The sequence below is a fragment of the Impatiens glandulifera genome, chromosome 8 (assembly GCF_907164915.1).
Source record: "Impatiens glandulifera chromosome 8, dImpGla2.1, whole genome shotgun sequence".
NCBI lineage: Eukaryota > Viridiplantae > Streptophyta > Magnoliopsida > Ericales > Balsaminaceae > Impatiens > Impatiens glandulifera.
In genome coordinates, this window is record NC_061869.1 from 18,753,437 (window position 1) to 18,766,785 (window position 13,349).

The 13,349-nt window shown below is 31.7% G+C and overlaps 2 protein-coding genes and 1 pseudogene across 2 annotated transcripts; 2 read left to right on the plus strand and 1 right to left on the minus strand.

Annotated features, from left to right (window-relative positions):
- Positions 1 to 314: 314 nt before the first annotated feature.
- On the plus strand, positions 315 to 875 carry LOC124911687 (NADH dehydrogenase [ubiquinone] 1 beta subcomplex subunit 7). Its single transcript, XM_047452197.1, has one exon. The coding sequence runs from the start codon at positions 376 to 378 to the stop codon at positions 682 to 684; it is 309 nt and encodes a 102-aa protein (XP_047308153.1). The 5' UTR covers positions 315 to 375; the 3' UTR covers positions 685 to 875.
- Positions 876 to 4,177: 3,302 nt separating this feature from the next.
- On the minus strand, positions 4,178 to 6,532 carry LOC124912320 (pentatricopeptide repeat-containing protein At5g50390, chloroplastic). Its single transcript, XM_047452917.1, has one exon. The coding sequence runs from the start codon at positions 6,419 to 6,421 to the stop codon at positions 4,307 to 4,309; it is 2,115 nt and encodes a 704-aa protein (XP_047308873.1). The 5' UTR covers positions 6,422 to 6,532; the 3' UTR covers positions 4,178 to 4,306.
- Positions 6,533 to 12,616: 6,084 nt separating this feature from the next.
- On the plus strand, positions 12,617 to 13,349 carry LOC124913127 (annotated as a pseudogene).

A 13,349-nucleotide genomic window follows, 5' to 3' on the forward strand; every position in this document is an offset into this window, starting at 1 on the left:
AAACTTTAACTACGTTGAAATTCGATAATGAAATACGAAATTTTTATTTATCTATAAATATCACTTAAATATCGAGGTTTAAAATTGTTACAATTTAACATTAAAGTAGCTCTACATCCAAACTAAAATTGACCCACCGAAATAAATATTATTGACAATTTTTTTATATATAATGACTGTTATCATTTATCAACATTAATTTTGATAAAATAATATTTTTTTTTTATAATATTGTTTTGTTTTTTCACAAAATAAAAAAAAGGGATTGTTTTTAGTTTTTAGAGGTATATAACACTAGTTTATTTTAACCTAAATCTAACAGTGAAATTCCATAGAGAGAGAACGAGACATTGGAATTGAGAAGCAAGAGAGAAGATGGAAGTGCCAGGTTCATCGAAGAAGATGATTGCGACTCAGGCGGAGATGGCAGAAGCGAAGGTCCCTCTTGCTTATAGAGACCAGTGTGCCCATCTTCTCATCCCTCTTAATAAGTGCAGGCAAGCAGAGTTCTACCTTCCTTGGAAGTGCGAGAACGAGCGTCACACCTACGAGAAGTGCGAATACGAGCTTGTCATGGAAAGGATGCTCCAGATGCAGAAGATCCGTGAAAAAGAGGCTAAACTCAAGCAGACCCAGACACAGGGCGGCTCAATCCCCTTGATCCCCAAAACTGCGAATATTTAGTTCCGCAGTATCTCCCTTCAGGTTCAATAAGAATTCTTCGTTTTCATCAACCAAATTGGACAAAATTTGCTGATTTTCTCTTTTTTTTCTTTTATGAATTTGTATTTACTGAATAAACCATATAATGTCAAGTGTATGGTTTGATGAATCTTTCTGATGCTTGAAGCAAACCCTTTTCTTGTTTCTGTGATTACAGATTGTTTTCTTGTATGTCTTTTGGAAATGGATCTTATTTATATCAATCTTAAGCTGTCATTGACCTCAAAGGTGTAATCTTGTCCTATGGGGTTTCAATTAGCCAAACACTTTTGTTGTTGTTGTTGTTGTCAGGATCGAAGTCTCATTTCTAGACATCTTAAAATCGTTGAATTTGCTCAACCAATCTAGAGACATTGATAGATGTATAGGGAATTGGTAGAAGAGAATAGAGAGATAGGTAAAAGTTGGAGAAATATAGTTAAGAAAAGAAGATAAGATATGATTAAGAGTGATTGTAATTTCACTAAGAAGAGATTTCATTTCAATTGCCTTCCCCTATTATGTATCTAATCCTTTTATAGATAATGAGCCTATTTGAAAGCTGATATTTTGTCACAAATATCTGGTACAATCGTGATCCCATTGGAAAATCTCCAAAGTTAAAATCGAAATTGTTATTTTTATTCTAGTTTGGTATAAGATGGATCTTTGGATCGTGATTCGAATTATAGTGTTCTCTCTTAATTTGATATAAAGATTATTTTCTAGATGATGATCTCGATTATAAGAATCGGTTCTTCTTTCTCCTCATCTACTGTGTTTTGTTGTCGTCCTCACAGTTTACGACAAGGCTTGTGTGTGCTGATGGTTTCTTCTTTCTGTTTTGGCGGAATGAAGCTAATACATGTCTTTTGATAAACATTGCTATTTATTTATTTTTGATGAATAGAACAAGGATATAGTTCTTAGCCCTATATACATACTATCTCTCATACACATAAAATCACTAATACATACAATTGAACTTGTGTTGTCTGTTCTTAACTGCTTCCGAAATTGTCTGTTGATGTTGTGAAGGCTTTTGCATTATGATAAAGAAAGTCAGTCTAGTCTGTTATTGTTTTAGTGCTGGGATTTTGATTCATTAGAACTCATGGTATTTTATTTCATGTAAATGATTAGATTTGGGTCCTGAATTGAATTGGTTGCATAGATTACTTGCTAGTTTTGTTGATACTCCAATTTTTGCAGCAGTTGGAAAAGATGATGACGACAAATTGTGGTCTCAAGAATCTTGAAGGATGTAAGAGTTCATTTTATGATGTGCTCTTTTTGTGATTTATTTTCCTATTTCTTTTGTCTTTTGATATGCTTAAGGGCAAACTTCTGTCATTTTTATACTTCCCAAACTTAGCTGACTCAAACATGTTATGGCATGTGGCACTGAAGAAATGAAATAAGCTTTCTTTAGCTAGAGGTCTTTGAGATTTTCCTGATGGTTTCACCAACTTGAATAGTTGTCATATTAGTTGCTTAATTACTACATTCATAAGATTTACATGAATCTGTCTCTTGAAGTAGTGTATTGATAGGCTGACATAGTTTGTTTGTTTGGTAAATGGTTATGTGAGTTGTGTCTAATTTGATCTGGATTTTAAAACAAGAAAATATGTCATGATTTTCGTTGGAACTATTGGGGGGCTTATGAGTTTTTTAATCATGAATTTTGTTGTAACCATTTTGATACTTAACTTATCCAAGGTGCTCATGTTTTCCCTTTTAACTCACTCATCTCTAACAACATTCAATTTTCTGTATGTTTATCATTAGGTTCTGATTTATGTTGATTGTCTATAAACATTGAATCATTCTATCGTCTATGGATGGAATCCAGTAACCTATCCTAAACCCCAAATTAACTGGCAAATTAGTTGGTCTAGCTCCAAACTTGTTCTACATTTCTCCTCCATTAGAATGTGAATTTGCATCTAATCCAAATATTTATTCCTAGTGTGATGATTAATTACTTCATTTCTCATTGTAAAAACTTGGTGAGATTTTTATGATCATAGACTATTGAGTAGTGACTGTTCTGACAAGATGCATCCAAAGGTCTTGATTTAGTTTCTACTAATTGTCTTCAATGAAAGTGGGGGCTATAAATGTGGTCTTGAATTATATCTTAATTTTTTATAGTCATCTCATCACTAACATTAAACAGAAGGTCAAAACACATTATTCATTTAAATACTACCGAAGAATCTGAATATAATTTATATGTGAGGTCTCAGAGGCACCACAACTAGGGATGGTAATGAGTTCTCTACCTGCCGGGTAAACTACCATATCCGATTACTTTCTTTGTTGTTACCTCAGCTATGAAGTTGTTACTTAAACTATGAAGGTTTGAAGTAAAATAACTGATGTATTTAGTGTGATGTTTGTAATGATGTGATAATGAAATATTAAATGAAGTTTTAATAAAAAAAATATATTTTATTTTTAATATTAATATAGTTGGGTATTTAGGTTTGGATTTTCGCACAAATTTCTATCCCAACTTCAAACTCGATTTAAAATACTTGAATTCAATCAGGGTACGTACTCAGATGTTTCTTATGTTACCCTTATTACAATTTGATTTAAGCATTAACATGTTTGTACGTTTTCGAATGATGACCAATTTTATAATTCATATCACTATGGTTAAAGTATAGCGCCAAATAACATATTGCAGAATCATCGGGGAACTTTCTTTCTACTTGAGTCGGTTTATTAAGATGAAAATATCACTTGTGTCAATGATATCATTGTTATCTAACGGTTTATGTTTATAAAGACGTAATGCATACTATTTTTTTTTATCTAAATTAAATTTGTTTATGACTAAATTAATTTAAAATGGTTAGATTTATTCTTCTAATAAAACATATATAATAATATTAAGAAAATTAATTGGCAAATATTATAATATGTAAAATATTAATTGTGTTTTTGAAATTTTTTTTTTTTACAAGTGTTTCTCATTTTTTTTATGAACGGGCATAGCAACGAAAATCTCGAGTTTGGTGATGTGATGAAGTTGGATTGAACTTAATATTCCCGAATCGGATGATATCATCCGATTCGGAACCCTGAGAGAAATTGGGTTTATGAAATTTTTGTAGGTTAACTATAAACGAAAAGATATTTTATCTATATAAAAATCTTTTTTAGTTAAATTATTTTATAATATGTATACTCTTATAAATTAAATATTTATTATTTTTCCTATATCAAAATTATAAATATATAAGTGTGCATATTGTGAAATTAATAATATAAATTAAAATTATATTATTCGTGATATTAGTATTTCAAAAAAGAAACACAAATAACATCCTGGTCAAACCAATATTTTTAAAGACATTAAAAATGTCATCCCTAAATGTGCATTATTATTTGTCTCTACCCAAAAAAACAAATCCAAACAAAACAAATATTACAAATTTATAGATTTCTAATACAATAGAAATACAACTCAAAATTTTCTAAAATGGTCTCTATCATATTTCTTTACCAAGTTCTAATTAAGCATCTAACAAACAAACCAATAACATAAAAGCAATTCAAATGGCAACCAATTCTCCTTTTTCTTTCTGGTTCACCAATAATCTCCACAAGAACAAAAACCATTCTTAAACCGATGAAATCTACTAGCATCTCGAACAACAATCTCCCTTTCAACAACATCACTTATCAACTTAACCGCGCTATGACAATCCACGCAAATCCGATGACTTTGCACCAACTGTAATGCGGTTGTCTTACCCGTGTTTATCAACCCAAAACCAATAGCTAATTTCTCGCTATGATAGAACACCATTTTCTCCTCTTTCTCGTCAACATCCGGAAGCAAGAACGTATTCTCCGCAACATAACCGTGTTTTCTCGTGATCATCGAAACCAACTCTTCAACTTTCTTGTATATCTCTTTCGTCTGATAATGAGACTTGTCTCCTGAATGAAAAACATGTTGCTCTTTCTTCACTTCAATCCAGGTACTTGCACGATGCATCTCGATACCCTTTCGTTTCAATGTCTTGACTACATCCGCAGCTTCCCTTAGCAAACCGAGACTATTGTATATGTTCAAGAGCACTACGTAGTTTCCAAGCTTCTCGGGCTCCATTCCATATATCCTCTCGGCTGCTATTTTCCCAAGAACCAAATCTTTCTTTACTCTACAAGCAGTTAACAAAGCCGCCCACATGTTCACAGTTGGGTTAAACGGGGCTTCCGATATGAAATCGAAAGCTTCCTCGAGAAACCCTTCCCGACCTAAGAGCTCGATCATACACGCGTAGTGCATCGGGCGAGGCTTGACTCTGTGGGTTTCTGACATCGATTCGAAGATCTCCCATCCCAGCTTCGATAACCCTGAGTAGCTACAAGCCGATAAAACTGCAAGGAAAGTCACGTGGTTCGGTTGGTTTCCTTCGCGAACCATTCGTCTAAAAAGGTCGACTGCTTCGATTCCACGACCGTGGTTACCATAACCTGCGATTAATGCGTTCCACGATATAACGTTCTTTCTTGGCATTTTCTCAAACACGTTTCTAGCGTCTTCGATTCTTCCCCATTTGCTATAGAAATCCACGAGAGTTGTGCTCGCGACCGTGTCTAGACTGAAACCATGTCGAACGAGACCCGCATGGGCTTGTCTTGCGTGTTCTAACGAGGCTAACCTAGTGCAAACTCTTATAATTATCGAGAACGTGAAATGGTCCATTTTAGCGCCGGAATCCTTCATTTCGTAGTACATTTCCAAAGCCTCTTCGCTATAGCCGTGAAGAGCATATCCCGCGATGATCGAATTCCAACTGACCGTCGTCTTCTCTTGCATCTCGTTGAAGACACATCGAGCATCTTCTATACTTCCGGTCTTCCCATACATGTCGATCAAAGAACATGATATAAATATATCATTTCCGAAGCCCGATTTCAAAGAACACGCGTGGAATTGTTTTCCGACGAAAATGATTCCTATTCCAGCAGACGCTTTGATCATAGTGGCGAAAGTACGAGCACCAGCTTCAGAAAAATCATTCCACATAGTTAGGAACAAATGAAATGCTTCCATGTAGTTTCCTGAATCCACTAACCCTCCTATAATTGTGTTCCATGAAACTAAATTCCTCACAGGCATTTCATCGAACAGTTTCCGTGCATCAATCATCATCCCACATTTCACATGCATAAGTAATACCCTATTACTCATATACTGATCTGGATCGTAACCACAAACATTCATATGATTATAAACCCTTTTCACCCCCCTGATTGATCTCGTCTCAATGCAAGCACTTACCATTGCATCATAAGTACTGCTCTCAACATCATAATAATCATCACATTCAAGTAATTCAAACAATTCAAGTGCTTCGAGATACCTTTTGTGAAGAACTGATTTCTCTATTTGCGCACATACCGCTGGACCTGATTTCCATGACTGAGTTTCATTTGGGACAGATTCAGATTTGTTCACCTGTTCATCAATGTCGATTGTTGAAGATCTGGGTAATGGAGGTAATGGTAAAGGTCGTGGTTTTAAACCCTGATGACCCAACGAACATCCAATCCTAAAACATTGAACTACTTCTACTACTATTCGTTTTCTCCGCCTTGTACAGAACGAAAGAGACTTATCTATTTCTGAAAAACTCAATGTTTGATGATATGAAATTCCCTGGCAGCGCGGCGGCGACAGTATCTCCATACTTCGATCGGGGAATTTGTATAATTAGATGCAGCGAAGCTCACCTTCTAATGGTAGAAGTAAGAACTTGATCAAATGAATCCACTGTGATTTGCTTCCTCATCAATTTTGACGGATACATCGAGGAGGAAGAGGAGGACAAGAAACACTATTTTTCTATGTTAAAGTATTATTTATAAAAAATAAAAAATTATAAATTAAAATAATACATATTTATCAACCATTTAAAATATGTTAAAGTATTATTTATTATATTTTATGAATTTATTTTTATACATATTTATAAAAATAATTAATAGTTTACATGTATATATATTAAATATATTAATTATTTAAAATTTCATTTTAGATATAATATAATAAATTAAAAATAAAATATAACAATTTTAATATATATATTACAAGTATTAATCATATTTATCAATCTATTTATATATATTATAGATTTAGAACATTAATGCAAATATCATTATAATATATTTATTGTTAATTTATAATATTACACATGTTAAGCTAATTAATGTATTTAATACAATATATTTTTATATATATTTATTTATTTTAAATGGTTACATATTCTCTGAAAAATCTTTAGTCCACAGCTTAGCACGTGTCAGATATCATGTGGCAATACCGAGAATCCGGGGTAACTCGGAATTCGATCCTTTCAACTTTGGTTTACGTGTCAGATATCTTTTAAAATAAAATATTATTTAATTTTTTTTTTGCTAATATTGGTACATGTAAAAAATAATAAATTTTATTCAAATTTTAATAATTTAGGAATTTGTTATAATCAAATGACAATTTTATTTGAAATCCAATTTATATAATCAAACATAATTAATTTAAGTAAATATTATTTATTTAAAAATAGAGTCGCCAAATGATTAAAAACAATTAGTAAAATGTATGTATATAAACATACTTTATGCTAGAGTTTCTATAAGGCTTTGTTATTTGGTTACGCTCAGAAAAGGACTTTTGTGTTATATCCTCTACGCTCGTTGAAATTAGTTTTATTTTTTAAAAGTTCGGCTAGAAAAATATTTATTTATAACATTTATTTGTTTAAATTAGTGGTCCGGGGTCTAAACAAGGATAAGTTAGGATTACGTAAATAATTGTACAAAATTATTTGAAAGTGAATACCTGCAATTGAGTGTTGTAAAAGATTGGGGTAAAAAACCTAAAAGATATTATAAAAAAGGAGTTAGAGTTTAGAAATAAACACCAAACGGGGCCTTAATCAAAATATTTGTTTTGGAAATATTCCAAAAATATTTTGAAATCATTTTCATACCTTTCGGGATTATTTGAAAATGAATTGAGGTTCAAAATTATAAAAAAATTTATGTTTTGAAAAGTGGAACCAAACAGGCCTTAAGACTATAGTCCTAGGGCTTGAGTTCGTTTTTATCGGCCGGAGACCGGATGGGCTCGGTCTTGACTAAGGGAGCTCTTGACCGGGATTCGGGATTCTCAGTCGGGGGACTGGGGTCCCTAGGTTAGGGTGCAAATGGCTCTCGGTCCTTGGCTGAATTCATCAGTCATGGGTTTGGGATGTTCTGTCCCAAGGTTGGACCTCTCGGTCCTAGGACCTAAGAGTCTCGATCCTAGGTCAATTTTCTCGGTCTTAAGTAAAAAATCCTCGGTCGGATTTCTTGGTCCTAGCTTAAGAACACCGGTCCTAGGACTCGATCCTGATTCAAGAACATCGGTCTTGGGTCTTAGTCATAGGTCAAACTTAAGGTCTCGGTCAAGACCGAAGATTCTCGGTCCTAGCTCAAGAACACCAGTCCTAGGACTCGATCCTGACTCAAGAACATCGGTCCTGAGTCTCAGTCCTAGGTCAAATTTCTCGGACTTAAGGTTTCGGTTAGGACCGAAGATTCTTGGTCCTACCTCTCAGTCCTCGCTCTTATAAGACTCAGTCCAAGAGGACTGAGTGTTCTTCATTTGGTCAAGAATTTGCATGTTCGTATATTTTGATACAGATCATGAAAATCTGATCTATAAGTTGCTATCAACTCCATTTGATGTAGGGATCATAACCCTTAATCCTAGAACTAATCAATCGAGCCTTAAGACGATTGATTTTTCAAAACGATTTCTAGGTTCAAAATTTGGGAACTTTGAATTAGGTCATCTCATTGTCTAATTCTTGTTCCAACAGCTTCGAAATGATGTTTATAATCAAACACGACCAAAACAAGAACATCAATCGAGCTTTGTAACAAATTTTAAAACTGAAATTTAAACATTTTATTTCAAAAATTTCAGTTCGATCAAACATGATCGGTATACATGTTTTATGATTTGAAATTCATTCTAACATGTTTGTAACATGTTAGGCAACTGTTTGAATCAAAATTTAAGCTTAAAAGTTCAACAACACGAAATTCAAAATTTCCAGATTTTCAAATCAAATTTGGGTTTTTTGATTGTGGTTGAATTGATGAAACCTCTTTCAACAGAAAGATTAAAAATCACCTAAGGATTGATTTTGACTATAGAAAGAATAAATTGAGCCCTAAATAAGATCAACCCGGTTAAAATTGAATAAATTCAATTTTGAATCACAACTTGAATTATAGATGATCTGGAAGCTTACTAGTGATTGGAGAACACTCTATTCAACTTTATGAAGCTTTCCAAAACTTTGGATTGAAGCTTAGAACGCGAGAACAATTTCTTAAAAAAAGGTCGTTGGAGCTTTGATGAAGATCTTCAATTAGGCTGTAATTGTTGGATTTTGATCGATTGATTGGAAGAAAACAAAGAGAGAGTATTAATACTCGAGCTAGGTCGGTTTTGAAGCTGAATTCATATCGAATTTTGCTTCTAAAGTTCTTCTTTGTTTCTGTTTTGTCTTCTCCAGCCTAGTTCTAAGATAAGTTTTGACTTCAATTCTTAGGGGTAATGATGGCGAGTGAGAGACGTGCACGTTGGTGAAGTTTGAGAGGATAAGGATGAGAAACGAAGAAGATCCAGTTTCAGGAAGGTCGTTGGCGTCGAGCGTGAGCCTCCGACATTCGCGATTTTCAACGGAGAAGATGGTCTAAACAACGTCGTTTCATTTAAATGAAATGCGTTGTTTGAGATCCGTTGGCGATTCGTGACATTTGGGTATTTTCGGCTAACGGGGTTGATGTCCCATTAGTTGATCTGGTGTAGACCCTGACGCGCGTGTGCTTGGCTACAATAGATATGCGTGTCGTCTTTCTAGACGCTGGATGAAAATCTAGCGCTGATCCGATGGATAAAATTTCAGATGCAATGAAGTCCTTTATTTTCGGCCAGACTAGATCAACAATTTTTACTTTTAATATAAGGGTTATTTGAAATCGAATTTTTAATCTTTCTTACATTTTTATTCACTAAATTAATACACAAAAATATTTTTGAAAACATAATAAAAATGATGTAATTGAATTTATTTTTTTTGGTATTTTTGAGTATTTATTTAATTGTATTAAGTCATAAATTACACATATTTTATGTTTAAAATCATAATTAAATTATTTCAATTCTTTTCAGTTTTAATTTGGATAAAATAAATACAATATTTTAACAATAAATATTTTGGGATTTTTAATTTATTTTTTAAACAAGATTTAATTATCACTAATTAATCCTAATTTAATCTCAATCACTTTTTTAATTTATTTTGAATTAAAAAATTTAAAATATTATTATAAATTGGATTAGTCAAATTTTTACGTTTACAATTATAATTAAAATAAAAAATATAACTAAAATAAATTAAACATTCTAAAATTAAATGATTAATTATTATATTTTGTATTGATATTTTGAAATTATTTATTATTTCTATAAATAAATTCATACATCTAGTAATATATATATATATATTTAAATATTTTTTAAGAGTAGAGATAGAGAATGTAATTGAGGAGGGAAAGATAAAAAAAGAATAAAGAGTGAGGAGACAAAGAAGAGATATAAAATATGTTATTTTTTTTACGAAATCATATTTTGTCACTTCATTTTCTTTCAAATTCTCTCTCAAATTTTCTCCCTCAATCATTTCTTATATTTTAAATAATGAATAAATATTTATTATTTTAATTTATAATATTAGTATAATTATAATTTTGTATGTAAAATATTATACTATTATGACTAAATAAAAATGTATATGTTTATTAAAAAAATATTATATTAATTTTAGAAAATATTATTAAATAAAAAAGTTAGAATATAAAAAGTTTAATAAAATAAATAAAAACAATTTTTAAAAGTTGAAAAACAAAATAATAAATATATATTTAACCAACTATATTAAATATTAAAGTTAGTGTGAAATAGTTTTTATACTTATTTAATATTAAAATAAAGTAAATTAAGATATATATAATAAAGAACAATTTAAGAATTCTTGCAAAAATATTTAGATTTTCAAATTTTTAAACTTCTTTTGTATTTCCAATTGTCCAATTCCTAATACTTAAAAAGCAATCTTTTATTTATCATAGTTATAAAGTTTATCCCTAAACTTTACTTTAGTTTTTAAAATGGGAAATTTGACGAAATAGCCCTACTCAGGGGCAGAGCTAGAATGAAAAATTACCTGAGGCTGACTCCAACTTCCATCTCAGATGTAACTTTTATGCTCCGCTTTTTTTTCAATAAAATTTCCACGATTATTAGAAGATGGAGACTCGTCATGCTCTCTCAATGCACACGCTTGCAAAGTGAGCCACCGACTGCTTTTAATAGTTGTTGTAAACCGTAATCTGTTATTTTGTTTTTCATCTAAAGACTATGCATTTAGTACTTTGCCAATATGACAAGGATATTAATTATATTATCAAGATATTCAACTGCCCTATTATGTGGTGAAATATTACATCCTATATGCATAACAAAAGAGCATCTATCCTCATCATTAACTCGCTTTCAATATTTGAATTCATCTATTGTAAATGTAGGTTTTTGGGGTTGCTTATGTTCAAACAAGAAACATGGGAAACAAAAAGCAGCATCTTTCAAAGGAGAGTATTCTAACTAAGTAAATTTCTTAAACCAATGATTTTGTAATTGTCGATTTTGATTTCCAAATTTGGTTGGCGGGTACTCATCCTTAATAGGTTGATATGACCCTATCTTGATATAAGCTCGTCCAATTTCATCATTTTGATTAAAATGATATTTCCATATCGGAATACGTAATGATGGATCAAGTTTAAGAGAACTTATATCAATATCAATTCTAAGAGATTTGTTAGGTTCTTGAGCAGGGATATCAAATTCTGTATTTAAATACTGAATCAAACCAATGTAACTATTTTAACTTGTTTATTAATATTAATTTATATTTTTTTTTATAAAATTTTGAAATAATTTAAAATTAAGAAATATAAAACACTATTATTATTTTAATTTTTATATTTTACCCTTATAAATAATTTGTATTATTAATTATATTATAATAAATAAAAAATAATATATAATTATTATATAAATATAATTTTAAAATAAATAATATTATTATATGATTTACATTATTTTATATAATTTTTTATATAAATAAATCTTATTTATATATTAATTAAAATTTATGTATTATTATAAATATTGTTAGTATAAAATAATATATTAATAATAATTATTTTAATAAAATGATATTTAAAATAATATAATTATGAATTAGTTTATAGATAAATTATATTTTAAAATATAATAAATTATAGGTGAGGCGGGATTGATCACTTCACTTCATCTTCACAGTTTAGTTACATAGCCAAATGGGCTAAAGGTCATATGTCAAATATAAATATAAAATGTTTTATTTTAAGATTTTAATTTAGGTGGGACTGATGCCCACCCTAGCCCATGCACGGCACTGTCCCTGGCCATAATAATACCCTTAATTCTAAAAAAGGCCCGCACATGATAATGTTTGTAAAATGAGCCTTTTTGCCCTACGAAAAGTCTGTAAAACCCCTCGTGCGCCTGTTTTACCGCTCAATTACGAGATATGTCATTCACGCATTTTCATCTAAAAAGCGTGAGTTGATTGACGCGTTTTACATGAAAATGCGTGAATGATATATTTCTCGCATTTGATATATTTCTCGGATTTGATGTATTTCTCGCATTTGGTATTTCTTGCATTTGTGATTTTCTTAATAAGTCTCCCTTTTTCTATATTTATCTGTTCAAGTGTCAATGGATGAACGTACGCAATCAGTGAAGGTGCTTGAGATTTGTAAGATACCACCACGAGATCCAAATTCAATTCATAAAGATTCTCTTCCTCTTACGTTTTTTTTTATCTTTTATGGCTCAGAAATCCTCCAAGTTGTCGCCTTTTCTTCTTCCAATATCCATATTCACTCCACTGCTTCTCTTAGACTATCCTTCCTCGACTCAAACAATCTCTCTCTACCGTCCTAAACCCATATCCGCACCTCGCCGAAAACGTCACTTGGGTCAAAGATGAAAAAATCCCAATTCTTCACTTTTTCCCTGGCAATGCAGTCTCCATCACCGTTGCCGAAGCCACCACCACCGTCGATTTCCAACGCATCTCAAGCAAGGAGAACCTTTGCCAAGTAGACAACCTTTTCTCCTTCCTCCCACCTTGTCTGTATCTCCCGAACGGGCTGACGTGATGTCCCTACAGATCACCATATTTCCAAACAACGATTTCTGTATAGGTTACACCTCAAATCACGCCGTGATCGATGGCAAGATCACGACATTGTTCATGAAATGATGGGCTTGGTTTTGCAGATCCGACGGAGACACGACGACATTACCGGCGAATCTGACCCCGTTCTACGATCGGAATGTTATAAATACGAATTTAAATGATTTGGACGAAGCTTATTTAGCACATTACTTGAAATATGAAGGAGAGAGTTATAAAACACTTATAAAACGGAAATCATCTCCCTGA